The following is a 19,317-nucleotide window of genomic DNA, read 5'->3' on the forward strand; positions in this document are numbered from 1 at the left end:
ACACTACTAGATCATAATAAGTCCACAGCAATAATCACAAGGCAAATTAAAAAAACAAAAAAAACTACCAGCCATGAACGACCTTGTCACATCGATCCTTGAACCACTTGAGACTCTTTCTGATTGAGCCTTTGAGTTTGCCTTCGACTGTGTACACTTTGTAGCTCGCGACTCTTCTCTTCCTCTGCGACTCGGCGTCGCTGAAACCCCACGACGAAGACGACTTCGCTTTCTTCAGCTTCGCGTCGTTTGTCGCTTTTTCCGTCGTTGTCGTTTCGTTCGCGTACGACAAGCTGTAGCAACGCAGTTCTTTCATGTTGTTGTTGTTTTCTTCGTCTTCTTTGTATCGGCTGACTGATTTCGATCTGAATTCTTCCATTTTTATATCAAAGCTTTTGTTTTGGTGCTGCTCTCTCTCTCTCTCTCTCTCTCTCTCTCTCTCTCTCTCTTACTTTTAATATCTTTATTTGTTTCTTCTTTTTATGGGGGGTTTTGAGTTTTGACATAAAAGCGGTGTTTGTTGAATGTGAATGTTCTTGAAAGGCTTTGACATTTGCAAATGCTTGATACGTTTGTTTTGACATTATTTATTGTATTATTTTTGCTTTACTTTTAATAATTGGTTTATGATCAGCGTGATGTTGGCGTCGGTGGTATTATTATTATTATATATCGTAGTAGTTTTTTTTCAGCATAATTAAGTTATAACGCACTGTATCTTAATGCATCAGTCTTTAACGCCCAAAAGGGGAAAAAAATGGCAACTATAAGTGTATTCAATATTTATTGCCTTGTGGATTTCATTATTTAAGTGCTAAATTTAGAAATTACACATGAATATAATTTTTGCATCACCGTTTCTTTCTTAAATAAATGTCTTTCTTTCCTTTTGAACACAAAACTGATTTATTTACAGACATTGACACAGACACTGTTTGATAACTATTTTTTAATAATATTTATCATTTATATCCAAAATAAATAACACTACAATAGAGATAGTTACATTAGAGCCGAAATAAAGGCGAATTTAAGACGAGTCAATATTAGAGTTGAAGAGAGCAACTTATTGTTAAAATTATTTTTCACTGCTTATTGTGTTATGCTCCTGAAATCTTCTCGTAAATGTAAATTAATTTTCTTGTCTTTCACTTGCATATGTGATATCTCCTCCAAGAACTATTACAATTTTTTTTTAAATAAAGAATTATTACATTAATATTCCCAAATTGACATTCACAAACAACTCAAGACTCTTACTCGGTATTTGTATTTATCATATCAACCGAATACCCAATTCCATCTAAGGCTAGTCTTCAGTTGTAGACACCCCAAAGTCCAAAAATTGTTGCCATGGATTCAAAGGAAGCGACAATAAATTATCGCATTTGTTTGATTGCGAAGCGGTGTTGGAACTTGAACCACAAGAATAAAAGATGCATCATGAAAAAAAAGTAAAATTAGGAGATGCACAATTTAAATTTTAAAGAAAATATACATCCAATTGTTTGCATGATCAGGTCAGAACTGAAGCCCACTCGAAGGGTCACAATTCATTCCCACCAGACCAATCCTCGAGAGTTATTCAAAAAAAAAAAAGACCAATCCTCGAGAGGACATTTTGATAATTGAAATTTAAGTACTATAGCATGTGCAAATGATTTTATCTTTGTCGGCCATACACAGAAAGCAAAGCCATATTTCAAAGATGAGCTCAAAATAAGAGAGAGCTTTCGCAATTTTCTAGGGCTGGGAAAGGGTTTATTCTTTCTATTGCGTGTCAAACGTTTCCAAGTTTCCATTGCAAAAATAAAAGAGAAAAAGAGACCAAACTCTGATCATTATTAGCGTTCTCTGAATGGGAAACCAAAATTTACAAGTTTTTTTTTTTATTTTTTTCTTCTCTACAACACAAATACCCAATAAACCAACCGAGGATACAGTGTTTTCTTCGTTCTGTTCTTGAACCTTGACGGAGATCCAATCAGAAAAATCACAACACCCTTGAAGAGACTATGTGATGATCCAAACAAATCTTGAAGTTGCGTTGTTGAGCGATGTGAGATCTATTCCTTAAAAGCGTAATATCGAGCACAAAGAGAGAGAGAGATGTCGTAACGCATTGTTTACTTCGATTCAAGACCGCGCTTTTTTTTCTCACTCCAATTATTGCACTTTTTTTTTTTTTATCTATTCTTCGATGTTACCTTTCTGGTTCATCACGTCATGATAGTACAAAAGCAAGCACGTAGGTTGGCCCAGAATGCAGAAGAAGAACCAGAAAAGCATATTCCCTGCCTGAAATTGAAAATAATGCAACAAGATTATGGAATCTTTGCATATTAATATACAATGGTTTGAAACAATTTTGTAGAAATAGACATACCATTGAGTTTTCGAACTTTGCTTGCAGGAGTTTTGTGAGCATAATCAGAGGAACCTAACGACAAAAAAATTGGACACGTCTAATGTCAACGATATTCGACATTGCAGTTGCGGCGATGTATAACAAGCTTAGAGTTGGATAAGTATTATTGTTATTGTTATTTTTTTGTTTACCTGGAACATAATACCAAGAAAAGCCCAAAACTGGAATAGGTGACAAGGAACAGCAATGCACAGCTGAAAAGAAATAGAGTTGATATATAAAATCACGCGTCAGAATTTGGAAACCAAACTTGCAACAAGAAATTGAATAATTCTCACAAATTTTGGAATATTCATACATTTACATAGAAAAATAGCTTTTGCAGAAATCTAATAGTACGCTTGGAATGAAGACCAATATAGAACACAATGAAAACGAAGCTTGTTAGCATCGAACAGTTTGTAAAAAAAAATTGTTTACCTCATGAAAAACAGCAGAAACAAAGAACACGACGATAATGGCAACATCCTGAATTAAGCGAGAATAATTTAGTTCTAATAACACAAAAATTGGTGACTAAAGAAGAACGAAAACAATCTTTTTAATATAAATGTGTAGTTAGCTTTTTATTGCATCACCAGATCAAGATTGAAAAAGAAAGATATAATGAAATGGAGTCTATATTACCTTTCGCAATCCATTCCGTACACAGGGGATATAGTAGTTAGCTTTTTATTGCATCACCAGATCAAGATTGAAAAAGAAAGATATAATGAAATGGAGTCTATATTACCTTTTGCAATCCATTCCTTACACAGGGGATATAGATGTGACGAACCAACCAATTATGCACAGGCTACACCAAAACATACTTATCAGGTCATATCGTAATGAGCAGAGAAATTGAAGTTTACAAAGACAACAAAATGCTAAAAAAAAAAAATGAACTCTCATATGATGCAAACGAACCACACTTCTGTTACGACCATGCATAACGTAGGAGAGGATGCTATGAAGATATTACTATTTTATAGCTGAGGCAGTTTAAAACACTTCCTAATCATAGCTCATATTAAAAAAAAAATTGATCAAGAAACATACCATGTTCCACAGCCTCCAATACTGATGAGAATTAGACGGCCAAGGGAGACATAAAAGATAGAAAAACCAGTTAGCAGTGTGTTTAGTGCGAGTTGTTGAGATATTACGACACCCATAGTAGCCAAAGAACTGACCTACCTCATCTACTGTTTTTGCGTTCCACCAAGCTTTATAGAACTCTCGATCACCAAAACGGAGAAGCTCGGCTAGTATGTTTAACCTACATGCATAGAACTGTGTTCAGAGTTCACCGCTTCTAATAATGCAAAGCAAAGCAGAAAAACAGTCAGCGAGGATGACATACCAGAGGTGAAAGAAACAGTAGAACATGCAGAGCCACACATACAAATTTGGAACCGAAAGCTTTAAGATCCTCTCAATACAATACAACAAGTCTCCTTTCAGGGGATGTTGCGAGTTCTGGACAATCGGATTCATATACTGGAGAAATAAATCGAATGTCAGAATAAGCACCCCAATAGTTTGAGAACTATATACATAGTATGTTCATCAGATTCACAAATGGTGATACACCAGACCTGCTCAATGATAAATCCCATAACTCCTGTGAAAATGATCAACTTGACAACTTGACGGAGAACCCAACCCTTTCGGATATGATCTGTACGAGGATATTCGGGCTGTAAAGAGGATGCATCATATAAACAGACTAATTTGTCAATATAAGAACATCGATTCATCACTTTTGGGAGCCTTTTTTGGGTGAGAATGAATACCTGGTAACACAGAGTTGGAGCAACAATGAAATAAGCTAAGCTTTTGAAGCTAACATTATAAGCGCGGTCCGCATTCAAAGTACTTGTTTTAGGTTCTCCCTGGAGCAGAAAACATTTCTATCTTCAGTGCATATTATAGTAAAGGTGAGACGTATGCACTGAATAAATAAGTATCTACCTTGAGAACCGATTTCGACTGTAGCCTCAGATCATAGCTTGAGTGCGCATACGAGACAAGTTTCAACCAGTTAGTACAAGCAAAAAGCATCAGTGTAACGCCAGATAGAACAGCAGAATCGTAGCTGTTTCATAAAATAAAAGTTAGAAACTCGAACCTTCTTATCCAAATAATTCAACCGGAAGAAAATTCCAAAACAGAAAGTCAAATCACATACAAGTTGGTACAAACTGACCTGAGAATCATGAAAACTGGATATAGAACCGTTCCAGTAGTCAAAATTACATGAAGAAAAGCAGAGACCTGTAGATAGAAAGCACAATCGAATTCCTCTACTATCGAAAATACAAGTCGGTGCATAAAAATAAAGGTAACAACCGACATCAAACTATAGCCAAATTAGTTAAAATCAAATTACATACAGGTTCAGATATATACTTCCTCTGTATGAGCTTCTCAACTGAAAAAGCAGCAAGGGGAAATATCGGTAGCGTAAGACTGCAGTGAAGTGAGTGAACAGAAATACAATTAGTATTCTCCGCGGCAGCGACTTCGAGAGATCATAATATATTTTAAAAGTTCGAAGAAAAGCTAAAATAAGCCGTGTATACATTACCAACACATGAGAAGGGGCCAATCTCGAATCGTTGTTGAACTAAACCAGAAACCAGATTTGATCAACCAACCATACTGCCAAAAAAAGAAAAACAATTATAAATAATAAACTAAATTGATGATAGGTCTAAATCTAACTCAAAATCCAAGTTAAAATCATGAGACTTGAAGCACACTTGCAAATTTCCAGTTACAATCAGAATTACACAAGCTAAAATAACCAGCGAACCTTCATCAAATTCTCAATGATGAGTCTGCTGTTCACGGCAACGAGTAACACAATACATAGGTTGAACAAACCTGCATGGCTCTACAAGAAAACGCAAGTTCAAATTATCAGTGCAATATCTAATTAAAAAAAAAAAAAATCCTAAAACCAGAGATACATTTGAACTCTATTTCTTTTCAACTTACCTAATCAAACTAACTGCATGAATAATGTTTCACCTCATAATTCATATTAATCCGCATATTCATGAACTAGTCAAACCTACATTAAGCTATTATTTAATTCAGAAGACTTGACATTTCATGATTAAGCAAGAGAGCAGATAAATGTTTCAAGTAACGCATTAAAGCCAACTACATAACTAAAAAATAATTCCAGATTGAATCATTAAGCGAAGAAATACTCAAACGTTCAGCGCTACTAAATATTCGAAAATGGAAATTTAGCAGAATAATAGTGAAATTGCAATCGAAATACCTGTTCGAAGATCGTGGAGGAGCTCAGAGGACTCTCTCTCACTTCACTATGTGCAGGAGCCAAATGACGATGCGAGTGTCTTCCTGTCGAGCGATCGACGCCGTTAATGGCCTTTTTCCGGTCAATATCACCACCGTGATCGACCTCCGAAACGAAAGAATCATCGCTTCCGGAGTCTTCGACCTCCTCCGAATCCGCCTCAGATTCTCCGGCACCGGCGATAAGCCTCTTCCGAACGGAGCTTTTCTTGAGATCCAAACCGCCGTTTCGGAAATTCGGTTCCGAATCTTTCTTCCGTACTTCGACGCCGTTCGTATTCGCTCTCGTCATCTCTCGATCAATCTTTTGAGAACAGGAAAAATCGAGCTCTGGATAGAGAATGAAGTGAAGCTCACGGAATCGGAGAGAAGAAAGCAAAATGAAATTTCGAACGAATCTTAGTGAGGAGATTGATCGAAAGGCGGTGATTCGAATGTGTTGGAAATGAAGAACCGAGAGAGAAAAGAAGAAGTAAAAGGAGGGAAGGATTTGGATGCGAATATTATATTATTTGCGCATACTTGTCTGAAATAAATTAGTAAAATATCTATCTATTAAATCTAAATTAAAAAAAAAAAAAGTGGACTTTTCTGGGTGGAGAATTTTTGCCGGGGATGTTAAGAAATATTGACACGTCGCGTACATCTACATGTCAAATGAGATTATGAGACGGTAATTTTATGACAAGAAAACGTCACCTGAGTGAAGAATTTAATTTATACCCTCGTATTTTTGTCGTTTTTATCCCGTTTCTCCAGAATTTATTGACGTAGAGAGAAAATCATGGATGTAAACGAGAAATCAGAATGTTGCAAGTTATTGGTGTTTTGGGATACGCGTGTGACATGTGTAACCACCGTGTACTTTCTTCCTGACAATCAATACGTGATTTTTGCCTCCATTTGACTGTTAAACGAAATTTATTTAATTTTTAATTATTTTTTAAAGGACTTCGTCTCAATGTTTTTAGAGTTTAGGGAATGAACAAACATGGAATATAAAATTAGTTAAAATGAAAGGGAAAAACCGAACAAAATAGTCATCCGAAATTTATTGATCAGTAAAATAGTCAAAGTTTCAATTTTTCAGTAAAATAACCAAATTTACGTTTTCAAAAAAAAATTTGACAACCAAGATTAATTTTTTTTACGGTTATTATAAACAATTTATCACTTTCATAAAAATTAATCTTGAGAAAAAGAATTGAAATTATATTGTTGCACATTTTTACTATTTCACTAAATTAAGGCTATTTTACAAATTCATAACTTTAAATTGATTATTTAGTTACATCACCCAAATAAAAAAAGGCACATTAGGAAATTATGAATAAAAAATCAATTTCTTTAATTAATTTTAAGAATTTTGTAACTAATTAGGCCACCTTAAACTCAAGGTTTGAGATTTAGCCCACGTTCGGAGAGTTTTAGAAAAATAATCAATTATATTAGGTGGCACTACAGGTAATGAGTTAAAATTCCATATTTGTCCTTAAATAAATATAACTTTTTTTTTTCAAATTCATAATGTTTTCTCTCTTGTTTTTATTCGTCACTTTCTCTCTCTCTTACTTTTTTTCAAAAAAAAAAAAATTGCATCAAAACTTCAAAAATCCATATCTCATACGAACTCAAAATTGTGTGATTATAAATCCTACAGATTCGTGGCGCTGATATCTTAAAAAATAGACCCATTATGTTTGATGAAAAATCATGTTTAATGCATCATCTTTACGTTTCCATTTACTTCCAGATGATTTCCGAAAATTTTCAGTTATTTCTATGTATAAGGTAGTAACGTGATTTTTCTACATTTATGTCATTAAACATGATTTTTCATCAAACACAATGGATCTATTTTTGAAGATCTCGGCGTCACAAATCCGTAGGATTTGGAATCACTTAATTTCGAGTTCATATGAGATAGATATATTTTTTGAAGTTTTTATGAAAAAAAAAGTAGAAGAGAGAAAGTGATGAATTTGTTGATAGATAAGAGCAAATCATACTTTTTTTTTGCTTATCATTATGTTTGGCTATATTCTTAAAGTTTGGCAAATATGTGCTAAAACCAAAAAAAGAGGTTTGCTTTTTGTCATATTTCTAGAACGTCCTAATTTTAATCATCCCTTACGAACTAAAAAAAATCCATTAAAATTTACATTTGCGAAATCAAAGATGAATTCGAAATTCTCGAATTTATCAATTTCAACACAATGTTGTTATTGCTAACAAGGTCATCGGTATTTTTCGTATTACTTCTCGTAATCACAAAATTGTAATAATTCTTATTTACTATAAACGTATGTTAATTTAGAACATTTACTATCAGTGGAAATTGAACTCGTTATTTTTACTTTAGACATGATATGAAATTACGCTAAGTTACGAGAGTTAAATAGGACTAAATCTATACCAAACATGGATTTTACTTGCATCTGAGTTCTCTTTATATTTTTTTTTCAGTTTAGTGATACATGTTTCATATGTAATACTCCTTTATTAAAAATTTAATTATTTTACGTATATTTTGTTGTTATTTCAAGATCTTTATTATTTAGAAATAATGCATCACATGTAGTTGTGGTAGTGCATATAAAATAAAAAAAGTTGGGGTGGTGCATATAAAACAAGGCTTCTTTCATTTCGTGTTGTTCTAAAAGTTGTTAATATGGTCCAGTGGTTATTACTCAATACTTTAACGGAAAAGTCCTGAGTTCGAACCCATTGAACTGTAAAAGTACATGCCTACTTATAATTTATCATAAATTATGTAATCATAATCAATAATGTAATTTACGTTTTGCACTGCTAATATATCTTATAATATTGACTAATACTGTCATGTTACAAAAGGAAAATAAATTATGTATCTTCATAAAATAGTCAAATTTTGATTTTTTTTTTTTTTGTTTTTACATTTTAACATCGTCAATAAAAATATTAACACTCAATACTTGCAAATTTGTTAACCTTTTTTTTATATATATATTTCATGATTTTTGGGAAGATCTTGACTAATTAAAAAAATTATTAGTTGCAATTAGTTTTTTTTTCAAAATTTTATAAGCATGTTAAGCATATATATTCAATTGTTATTGAACCAAGCAGTTAAACATTTAAATTATGCAAAAAGATATTATTTTCTTTAAAGATAAAAGTATTTTGGTATGAAAACGAATCAAGTTTTTTTAGGTAACCTCTAGGTACCAAATTTTGTTTAAGGAATTTAGTGTATTGGTGATTTTAGTTACTCAATTTTCTCTAATTAGACGAGTCTGTTGTAGTAACATGTTAAACATAGAATGATACTTAAAGACTATAAATAATTAGTTAATTAATAGTATATTCCAAGTTTTGTCTATTTAAACACTTTGAGCACAACTTATGGGACATACTTTATGGTTTGACAGTTGATCATCCGAGCTATGGGCGCCTACCAAAAACGTTGACTTTGTAATATTTTTTTCCTAAAGTTAACATTACTTTTTTCCCCTGAATTTACGTAACTTATTTTGTTTACATAACTTAAGGGCTTAAAGACATAATTGTGTAATATTACGTTGATTATGACTACGTATAAAAATAGAAAGAAAAAGAAAACGATAACGTATATAGAAATAGACATTCTAACTATTATAATTTATTAAAAAAAATTCTCTTTCCAAGCTTAAGCTTGCGACCAATTCATCTTCGATCTATAAATTTTTGCAGTGGATATTATTGATGGACTCCTATTAATTTTGCAATATGGATTGAGACTTATGGTGGACTCCCACTAAATTCTAGACGGCTAACATGGCGTCATTTACTAGCGCCAATGATCTTGTGTTTTTTCGGCCACGAGGAGAAAGGGAATATGACTTTATTTGTCAAGAAATGAAACAGGGAAGTTAATCATGTTAATCGTAATAAAATGGGAAAAGATTCATCTAGTAAACCAAAGCTTTGGGCTTATAGGATTGCAATAAGAGTTTCTTTGAATATCAGTTTTGAAGTCACTTCTTTCAAGAAACTAGGAAATAATTTCCGTTTTGAAGTCATTTCCTAAGGGAAATTTGATAAACCAATAAGACACCACATTTGTAAATCAAGGTCCTTGTTCACACAAGATTTTGAACATTAAAATATTCCAAAATACCCTCATGTTAAAATATGAACATACAAACAACTCCCCAACATCACTTTCTTTTTTCCCATTCTCTCATTTCATTGTTAAACACATCTCATTTGTTGAAGTGTAGAGTTGAAATTTGGTCGATAGTGTCAAGATCATTATGGTGAAGTTGCATAAAGCTCGCCTTAAATGTGGAGAAAGAAAGAGAAACCACGACATAAACTACAATGAAAACAAAGCCGGATCAAAGTCGTAAGATGAGAGAAGTCAGTCATAGTTCGGACGCTGGCATTTTGAATGCTGGAACTATAGTAAGATACGTCACATCAAGAAGGAAGGAAGAGAAAAATGATTACAACACTACGGGCATCCTTTTAACGTCCTTTTAACCACGGGTCACCGAAACATCATAACAATGTCGTTCAAAATCAAGCAGGTAAATTTGAAAGTTGTGAATTACATTTTAAATGATATTATAAATTTTTGTTCACGTCCAAAAGTTTTACAAAATTGGCATCAACATTGTAAAATTTCGACTTCAAATAAAACCGAGTTCAAATCTGTCGTATTTTATAACTCAATGTAATTAAATTAACGAATTTAAAACCTCAAAATTTACTTCAAAAGCTCGTAGTTTTCGGACATTTCAACATTATTCGAAAATATCAACTTTACATTAAACCTTGCTTTCATTAAACACGGACTGGGATATCAGCATCCCCAACAATACAGTCTTGGAGCCACTCTGGGCAAATATAAATATGACAATCAGAAATTACAAGGTTTGCACGACATTTAGCAATCCGGTCAGCCACAACGTTGCAATCCCTAGGGACCCAGGAGCAGTGTGTAAGACCAGCAGATCGCAGGAGCTCAGAGCCGATGTCTGCAACTATAACGCCTTGGAAGCCCATATGGTTTGTGTCCCATTAATCATCTGGATCGCCCGGGAGCAGTCTGATTTCACCGTCGCAACCTGTCAACCATGCTGACGAGCGAAGCGGATGCCTTCCCGGATCGCACGGCACTCCGCCGTCAGCACTGAATCCACATCATCCACACCCATGGCGAGGATTCCCACCACGTCACCTATATGATCTCGGACCACAACCCCAAGCGCCGCCTGACGTGAGTCCGCTTCCCAAGCCGCGTCCACGTTCATCTTCAGGAATCCCTCACTCGGCTTCTCCCAGATCCGAACTGCCGAGGGCGCAGCTGTCGGACTCATCTCGAGCTTACCCGAGTGGTGCTTGAAGCGTTAGAGCCAGCTCGCCATTTCTGAAACCCAGGTCTCCGAGCTCTTCTCCACTTGCTCAAAGAGACGTAGATTACGACCCGACCACGCCGCCTAGAGGAGCCCGCAGAAAAATTACAAATCCGGAGTCGAGAGACACCTGGCAACACGGAAGCAAATGTCCTTAAGTGACATCGAGCCTGTCTTCTCCACCCACTTCCCTAGGATCGCCCCGTCCCAAATGGCTTCGGCTCGCTCGCACTCCCAAACAGCATGTAGCGCATCCTTCGGGAGAGAGCCACAAACTCCACAGAAAGGGAGGCATTGGATCCCCATTCGTCTGAGGTTTCCCATCGTGGGCAACACGTCAAACCAACAACTCCACACCAAATGCTTCACCTTAGGTGGGATCGCCAAACCCCACAATTTTTTCCACCAAAAGGACTCCTCGCTATCAAAACATGAGGGTCCTCGGGCCTCCCTCGATCTAGCCAACCGATAACCTGAGCATACCGTACAAGTCCCATTCTCCTCATAATGCCACACCAAACGATCAGACCTTGTACCGTCACCCACTGGCAGACCCAGAATAGCCTCAGCATGGTATGGGTTCAAGAACGCTTCCACCACGGGTTGTTACAAGTTAACATGGTTATGTAGTTCCTTCAGATTCGTACAGCTATTCTTACTCAGCCGTGACTCGTGACGAAGCTTGAGGAAATGGTTCTCTTGCGCATAGGCCAAGGTTTTAGTCCATTAGTGGTATCCTTACCAGTTACCACTATTTCCTTATAAAAACACGCTTAATGTCAACGAACACACAGAAGCATCACCAAATATTGCTCTTTTAATGGCAAATTGTTTGAACTTTGAAGTACCACACTCCACAAGTAATGATTATTGGTTGTCGTATTTCCAAAGAAAACTAGTAAAGAGAAATTGATTACGGTATACAAAACCACAAAAATTTATCAATTTATCACAAATCCCAATTCGATGCAGATATAAAAGAATTCTAGATTCCCACTATCAAGCATTATCTAAAAGCTGAATTTAAAAAACCCGTAGGTAAACAATCTCAATCAAAGAAGTTGATCCATGGAGGAAGATAATATCTACTTTCGAGCTAAAGCTAATATCTTTGGGCCAGAAGTTGTTAGAACTATAATCTATAAGAAAACAAATTCTAAAAGCCTCAGAACCACAGCCAGTATATGACATCAGTAAACAGATTTCAGTCGGTAATTCCAACAATACTCGATCATCCTAGGCTTCAAAAACACTAATTAAAAATATTCCTATGGTTCGAATTCATATTTTTTTTAATGAGACTATACTGCAACGAGCCTCTGAACTATTATGCCGTTTTCATTTTGGTTTATAAACTAATCACTTTTAGCAGATTTTTTTTCTAATTATTATTTCATTGCATTTTAGTCTTCTTCAATCTTACTGTTGTTGTGTGAAATCTGATACATAAGCTCATAACTTGATAGCTAAAAAAAGTTGTTTACTTTATAAACAAAGAATAATTAAATTAAAATCTACTGGTAAAAACACTAAAAACAAGGTTAACAATATGGGACACCTAACATCATGTTTGTGTTTTGAAGAAATCAAAGGGACCTAAATCCGACTAGGAACAATGCGGGGCTACTTGCACTAAAAATCTTTGTATATGATGTTACTTTATGGCATTACATTTTTAAATCGTAATATTCAAACACCGCAGAGAAAATAAGAATTCATATTTTTTTATGAGATTACACTGCAATATCAGTTAAAGAATATCCATGGAGTAAGATAATAAATTCTTTCAACCTAAAGCTAATATCTTTGGGACGAAATTTGTTAGAATTAAAATCAATAAAAAAAAAATTCTAAAAGCCTCAGAACCACAGCCAGTATATGACATCAGTAAATAGATTTCAGTCGGTAATTCCAACAATACTCAATCATCATAGGCTTCGAAAACCCTAATTAAAAAGAAATTAAGAAAAATGTAATCACACAAAACGGCTCTGGGGACCAATGAAAAATGAAGTCCACAGGTTCCTATCAAGGGTGCGAAACACGAGATCAATATTGGAACAATGTAGCATCGTCGGTCAATGCCCTTTTCGGAGCTACCGTCGACGTGGCATCGGTCCGAAACCAAATTAAACAATAATAAACCCTCAGAGACCCGTTCAAAATCAACCACACACCGAAACGCCGGAGAAACGCGTTTCAATTTCCCGACATACGAATCCACGCCGTTTCCACAGAGAAAACGAGCGAAATCGCGATCGAGAGAAGGAATCGGAATCTCCGTGAGCGCGCTTCGCTGTTGTTAGAGTGTCATACGGCACTTCCTATCAACTTTTATGGGAATGCTTCTTCATTGGGAACGATCACTGTAACGAAAACCGATAACTATAGAACGAATATTGTAATCTAAACTCTAAAGATGAAGAAGAAGAAGCTGATGAAAGTGGTTGGAACTTAGAGAGGTTTATATAGAGACGAAGAAACCCTAATCCCTCTTTCTTTCGGCCTTGGATATTCTTATAATCGTCGGGTAAAAGGCTTGGGCCAGTTCTTTAGTTTGATGGTAGGCCTCAGTAGCGCAGCTGATTTGGCCCGACCCGACCCGTTTCTTTCCATAAAAACAAGTGTGGGGGTGTAATCTTTCAATATATAATAAAATGAAATTAAGAAAAATAAAACTATACAAAATATTCACAAATTAATTACTTAATAAAAACAAGTGTGGATTGTGAACCCGCATTATACAATCTTTTAATAATGAATGAACTCGGTCCGGTCACGTTATGTGTGAGGATGGGGTATTGAACTATGATAATCTCACATTAGTTGTGTTTATGTGTGTGAATGAACATGTGTTTATGTATCAGTGAGAGATCTACACTTGACACCAATTGGTTTTAGGATGAAATTTAACATATATTAGCGAATTATTTAACATATAACCGGACTTACACTGAAATGAGTTATCAGTTCTCTATGTTCTTTTTATTATTTTTAGAGATTTGTAACTGACTAAGCCTATTCAAATTTAAGAATTTCATTTTGTCATACGTTTCAGATTTTTTATTTATTTCTAGCCATTCTGCTTACGTGACGTATTGTTTATACAATTTTTACCCTTATTAATTAGTTAATATAATTTATTTTCGAAATTAATAAAATCTAATTTATTATTCAAAATCCCTAATTATTAGGATCTCAGATATCTCACACACACACACACTCTCTCTCTCTCTCTCTCTCTCTCTATTTTCACGTTCACTCTTTCTCTCTCTCTCTCTCTCGTCACATTTTTTAGCCATGGACAAAGGTCAAATACATAAAAAAAAACGCAATTAATTGTCGTTAATAACTGTTAATAGTTTTCCGTTTCAACTAATAGTCGGTAATAACTGTTAATAGGTTTTTGGTATAAACATATTAACAGTTATTACCGGCTATTAATTGTGATGCTGTTTTTTTTTTCAACTTTCGTTATGGTTAAAAATGTAACGAAGAGAGAGAGAGAGAGAGAGAGAGAGAAAGAGAGAGAGAGAGAGTATTTAGATATAGATAAATTATTTTCATTTAATTTATTTTTGGCAAAGAATTAGGGGAAAAAATAAAGGTAATTATGTCTTATTACATCAAAGATTGACTAATTATCAAATATTACTAAAACGTTAGCTATTTTACAATTTTAAGTTTTAAAAAGACTAATAAGCTAGAGCGCCTTATTTTTATACATGATTGTTTATTTGTTTATATTATTCGTGGTATAAAAAGCTAGTTGTTTTATCTTTTAGTTAAATAACCATTTCATTATACTCCAGTAATTTCATAATAATTTCTTTAAATATTGTCATGCAATAATATATGGTAGATTAGATTTCGCAGCGTTTAAATTCTGAATTTTATTTTCATTAACATTTTTTACAAAAGTTAGTATATATTGTGCAAAACCTTACGTAAGAAAATTTGCAATGTTTTTAAAAATGCTTAGACAAAGTTGTGTATTATAGGATCTACACGGTTTTTTTTAACATTTGAACGCCATTTTTTAGGAGCACAAAGTGTGTCATGCAATCAACTACTCGTGTATATTGAAGTGTTTCTTTATTTTTATGAGTATTTTGGCACCAAATACGCATATACAAATGTGTATTATTAACAATATATAAACTTTATAATATAATATAAGTTAACTGTAAGGACTTTACAAGTAAAATACTTACAACTGAATGTTCCCTCTATGTTCACTTAATTCGATCAAAATCTTCGGGAAAAAAATTCCAGAACAATAAAAAATAAAAACCAACTTACACATTGGATTTCGGGTATCAAAGAAAGCATTTAACTCTTCTCAGACTATCATATATTTGTCGAAGTCAAAAGGAAACTTGACTTACAAGCAAGAGATGCTAGTCTGTTTCTCAGTCTCCATCATGAAGTCTTCAAGAGTGGAAAGAGATTTCAACTGTTGCCCAAGAGACGCTATCGTCTTTTGGCACTCTGCGAATTTCTGGGCAGCCAAACACAGCTCTTTTTCCTATACCATTATGAACATAACATTTATATAATATGAACAGCACACAAATATTACAATAAATAACTGTTATCGAGTGATTTCAAGTGTTCTTTTCTAGATGAAAAATATTCTGACTGAGTGATTTTTTTAATATTTGATCAACCATAAAGATTATACACTTGGTTGGCACTATAAGAATATCTTTGCTCATAAGTTATCTCGTAAATCTTATTCAAACTGAGTGATTTTTTGAATATTTGCTTTGGGTAAAAAATAGAAGTAAAATTATTTGAATTGTACACTATCACTAAGCCCTCTACACATAATAAACAGATGCAATTATAACACGAATAAATTTTTTTCCCTACATAGCCATTTCTGGGATTTTCTTAAGAAGTCAAAAGAAGAAAAAAAAGGTTTTAGAACTAACCTGCTTGAACTTCTCATTAAGCTTAGTACTTTCGATGCGTCGCAGCTCGGCCTCTTTCTGCTTCTCCGCTTCCATTCTCACGGTAGACAGCTCGTCCTCTAATTTTCGGCATTTGACCGAATTCTCCTTTGAAGCAGCGCGCTCCTTCCGAATCTGTCCCTGCAACGACCCGACTTCGCGGCGCAACAAACCGACCTCGTCCTCGAACGCTCTCAGCTTCAACTCCACCGAATATCTCTCGCCTCGGATCGCTTCAACTCGCTCCTCCGCTTCAAACAGCCGGCCCTGAGCCTCCTCTAGTCGTTTTCGGCACGAGCTCAGAGCCGACCCGAGCTCCGATCGCTCTCTCTCCGACTCATCCAACTTCTTCTCGAGCTCCGCGATCCGACGGGTCGCGGCTTCGAGGGCTGCGTTGGAATCGCCTTCTCTGACAGTCGTCGCGGCGAGCTTTTCCATTTCGAGAAAATCGTCCATGATGTCGATTTCCCCCGAAGAAGAAGGAGGAGGGACGAACATCATCGGGAGCGGTTCTTTCTTCTTCCGGCTGTGCTCATCGGTTTGTTGAGACGATGCCTTGCGAGCCAAGGCGTTTAGTCTCCGACACTCGGCGTCGAGCTTGGCGACTTTTCTCATTCCCTCCAAGTGTTGCTTGCTCGCCAACTCGGCCGCTCTCACGCTCAAGTCTCTCTCGAGAGTGTGGGACCGAAGCTCCGTTTTGAGTCTCGCGATCTCCGTTTCGGAGTCCGTTGCTGCGAAAGCTGTTTCTGCTTCGGCGGTTCGGAGCCGTTCTCGAAGATCGTTGAGCTGATTCTCGAGGGTGGAGTTTGAGGACTCAAATTCGCGGGCCTTGTTCGATACGGCTTCTTGGATCTTCTGTTCTTGGTCTTCTCTCGCTTGTCGGAGTTGCCTAACGCATTCCTTGAGCGCCTGGTCGAGATGCCCAACGTGTTCTTCCAAAGCAGAGTTCTTTTGATTCGAAGCCTCGAGTTTTGTTTTCAAGGCCGACAACTCATTCTCAGCTTTTTCCCACCCTGATCATTTGAATTTGCAAACAAAAACAATAACCCTACTCTTCAAATACTTATAAAACAAAGGCGATGTGCCACAAACTTCTAAGAAATACGTGGGAAGAAAAAATCAATCAAAACTAACACTTTATTGTTTACATGTTAGTGTTTACATTGAAGAGAGTCCAAAAAGCAAGCTGCTTGAGTGTTTGATTTAATGGATATTGTAAATCTTCATTCAGGTTCTGTTTATGTCTAAAGGTTTTCTTTCTATTCCTATGCACACAATCACTCTTATTTTTCATCCACATCTAGTTTCTTTGCTAAAAATTACAAAAAAATAGAGATGCAAAATGGTTCCATTACAAAAAAAAAAAAAAAAAAAAAAAAAAAAAAGTTATCCGAGGTTTGGAAGCATTGATAAGAAATAAACCTGAAACTCTTCTATTTTGGTAATTCGAAGTTTCATTTTCTTATAGTTGGTAAAGAAAAACAGAGGGAATGAGTACCATTGACAGCCTCTTCAGCAACTTTAGAATGCTGTTTCACAAGGTCCTCCTTGGCAGCGATCTCAAGAAGAGCAGAGCATAAACTATCTTTGAGACTCTTCACACTTTCACTAACATTGTCGTTTAAGGCAGCTTTTGAAGTCACTTCCGGAGATTGAACACTATGAACCGCGTACACCTTCAAAAACCCAACAAAGTAGAACATTAAAGAGACTCATCATCAAAATCACAACGGTGCAAAAAATGACACAGAATTCAACAACAGTGTTGCTGAAAAAATGACACCAATTTTAACAGCGTTGTTACTGAGAAAATTGATGCATAATGGACAATATGCCCTTCTAAGTCAAAACCATATTACGGAGAGGACATTGAACTCAGCAACATTATCACTGAAAAATGATACATTTATGGACAAGACTCCATCAACATTATAACTGAAAAAATGATTCATAATTACTAAGATTCCCTTTAAACCACGGTACGAAAACAACACCGAAATCAACAGCATTGTCACTGAAACAAAAAATGATTTGAAATCGACAAGATGACCTTTTAACCACCGCACAAAAATTCAACAAAATTGTCACTGAAAAAATTGAGACAAAACATGATTGCTTCTTAATACCAAATCACTTGCTCATTCCTGGCAAGGAAATGAGTTCCAAAACCCAGTATCCTTAATATTGCCACACCATGATCTCTTCTTATCATGATGAATGGCCTCAACAAAATTATTCATATCTACACATCGAGACCACAAAGTCGAAAGAAAATTCAAACATCTGTTTCGAAACTGAAGTTTACCTGATCGTCGAAGAATCTCTCCGAGTGCGAAGAAACAGAACCAGTGCTCTCGGTCTCACCTCCGGGGCTCTTCTCAGAGGACTTTCTCCGCCATAACCAACTCTTTCTGTCCATTTTGCTCAACTAAACCCTTTCAAAGATTCTCCGCTTTGTAATAATAGCAAAGAGCAGTCTTTGACTCCATAATTGCTGATATCATATATATATAAACATCCGATCACACAAAAGGTTGTTAATAGATAATATAAACCAAAAAGTTTGGTCACGCCAAATCTCGCGAAAATGAGATTTCAAATCCAAGACAAAAAAAAAAGTACATTCAATCTCAGATTACAGCTTTGAATTAAAGCACTTTAGTAAGTTTAAGCGTAGAACTCACTTTTTTTCCCCTTTCGATCTATCCAATGTTTTCAATTAAAACAAAAAAAAAAAATTCAAAACGTCAAAATCAGAAGATACTTTTGATTTTGAATACTGAAGATATATATATAAAAAAATGAAGAAGAGTTAACCAAAATGCGTCGAAAGGATTACTTTGAAGCTCATCTTCTTTGACAACAACCAGCTGAAATGCGATACTCGAACTACCAGATTGGCAAACACCTACCAATTTGCCCTAATTTGACGCCATTATTTGAAAAAAAAAATACAAAATACAAAAAAAATACACAGAGAGAGAAAGGACCACAGTGAATGTGTACTACACGAATATATATATATATATAGGTATATATACGGAAATAGTGAAATCAAAACAAGCGAGAATCAAGATAACATTCGATAGAGAATCGAAGAAGTACCTCCTCGGAGGAACAGCTTGAATTTTGATTGGATAGACAAAGTGAGAGAAGAAGAAGAAGAAGAAGAAGAAAACGAATTTCTTTCCATTTATTTTTCTCATTTTATTCCCAATCAATGATTGATTCTACAAAT

At 35.3% G+C, this 19,317-nt stretch overlaps 2 protein-coding genes and 4 non-coding genes across 7 annotated transcripts; all 6 read right to left on the bottom strand.

Moving 5' to 3' along the window:
• Positions 1 to 1,647: 1,647 nt before the first annotated feature.
• TAG1 (membrane bound O-acyl transferase (MBOAT) family protein) lies at positions 1,648 to 6,271 on the bottom strand. The gene is made up of 16 exons (XM_089611633.1): positions 5,706 to 6,271; positions 5,229 to 5,309; positions 5,001 to 5,074; positions 4,807 to 4,882; positions 4,620 to 4,687; positions 4,385 to 4,508; positions 4,207 to 4,305; positions 4,009 to 4,110; positions 3,774 to 3,910; positions 3,608 to 3,689; positions 3,470 to 3,490; positions 3,162 to 3,224; positions 2,849 to 2,896; positions 2,560 to 2,622; positions 2,387 to 2,440; positions 1,648 to 2,298 (listed from the first exon to the last, which is right to left on the bottom strand). The coding sequence occupies exons 1-16, from the start codon at positions 6,033 to 6,035 to the stop codon at positions 2,191 to 2,193; spliced, it is 1,530 nt and encodes a 509-aa protein (XP_089467759.1). The 5' UTR covers positions 6,036 to 6,271; the 3' UTR covers positions 1,648 to 2,190.
• Positions 6,272 to 12,281: 6,010 nt separating this feature from the next.
• On the bottom strand, positions 12,282 to 12,368 carry LOC149398978 (small nucleolar RNA snoR77Y). Its single transcript, XR_016296878.1, has one exon. It is a non-coding gene; the product is annotated as a small nucleolar RNA snoR77Y (small nucleolar RNA).
• Positions 12,369 to 12,975: 607 nt separating this feature from the next.
• Positions 12,976 to 13,062, bottom strand: LOC149398979 (small nucleolar RNA snoR77Y). Its single transcript, XR_016296867.1, has one exon. It is a non-coding gene; the product is annotated as a small nucleolar RNA snoR77Y (small nucleolar RNA).
• Positions 13,063 to 13,092: 30 nt separating this feature from the next.
• On the bottom strand, positions 13,093 to 13,244 carry LOC149398980 (small nucleolar RNA snoR2/U65). Its single transcript, XR_016296845.1, has one exon. It is a non-coding gene; the product is annotated as a small nucleolar RNA snoR2/U65 (small nucleolar RNA).
• A 169-nt stretch (positions 13,245 to 13,413) lies between these two features.
• Positions 13,414 to 13,483, bottom strand: LOC149398981 (small nucleolar RNA U49). Its single transcript, XR_016296846.1, has one exon. It is a non-coding gene; the product is annotated as a small nucleolar RNA U49 (small nucleolar RNA).
• A 1,762-nt stretch (positions 13,484 to 15,245) lies between these two features.
• Positions 15,246 to 19,283, bottom strand: LOC149398982 (filament-like plant protein 3). 2 transcript variants are annotated; one of them, XM_089613222.1, is made up of 5 exons: positions 19,185 to 19,283; positions 18,385 to 18,573; positions 17,578 to 17,755; positions 16,062 to 17,092; positions 15,246 to 15,652 (listed from the first exon to the last, which is right to left on the bottom strand). In XM_089613222.1, exons 2-5 carry the CDS (start codon positions 18,496 to 18,498, stop codon positions 15,509 to 15,511), a joined length of 1,467 nt encoding a protein of 488 aa, XP_089469348.1. In that variant the 5' UTR covers positions 18,499 to 18,573; positions 19,185 to 19,283; the 3' UTR covers positions 15,246 to 15,508. The 2 variants fall into 2 exon arrangements, with proteins under 2 accessions (XP_089469348.1, XP_089469349.1); XM_089613223.1 differs by lacking the exon at positions 19,185 to 19,283 and adding an exon at positions 18,919 to 19,054.
• Positions 19,284 to 19,317: the final 34 nt, after the last annotated feature.

Source organism: Urtica dioica, chromosome 4 (assembly GCF_054948205.1).
Source record: "Urtica dioica subsp. dioica isolate 48M chromosome 4, U.dioica_male_clone48M_v1_H2, whole genome shotgun sequence".
NCBI classification, from domain to species: Eukaryota; Viridiplantae; Streptophyta; class Magnoliopsida; order Rosales; family Urticaceae; genus Urtica; species Urtica dioica.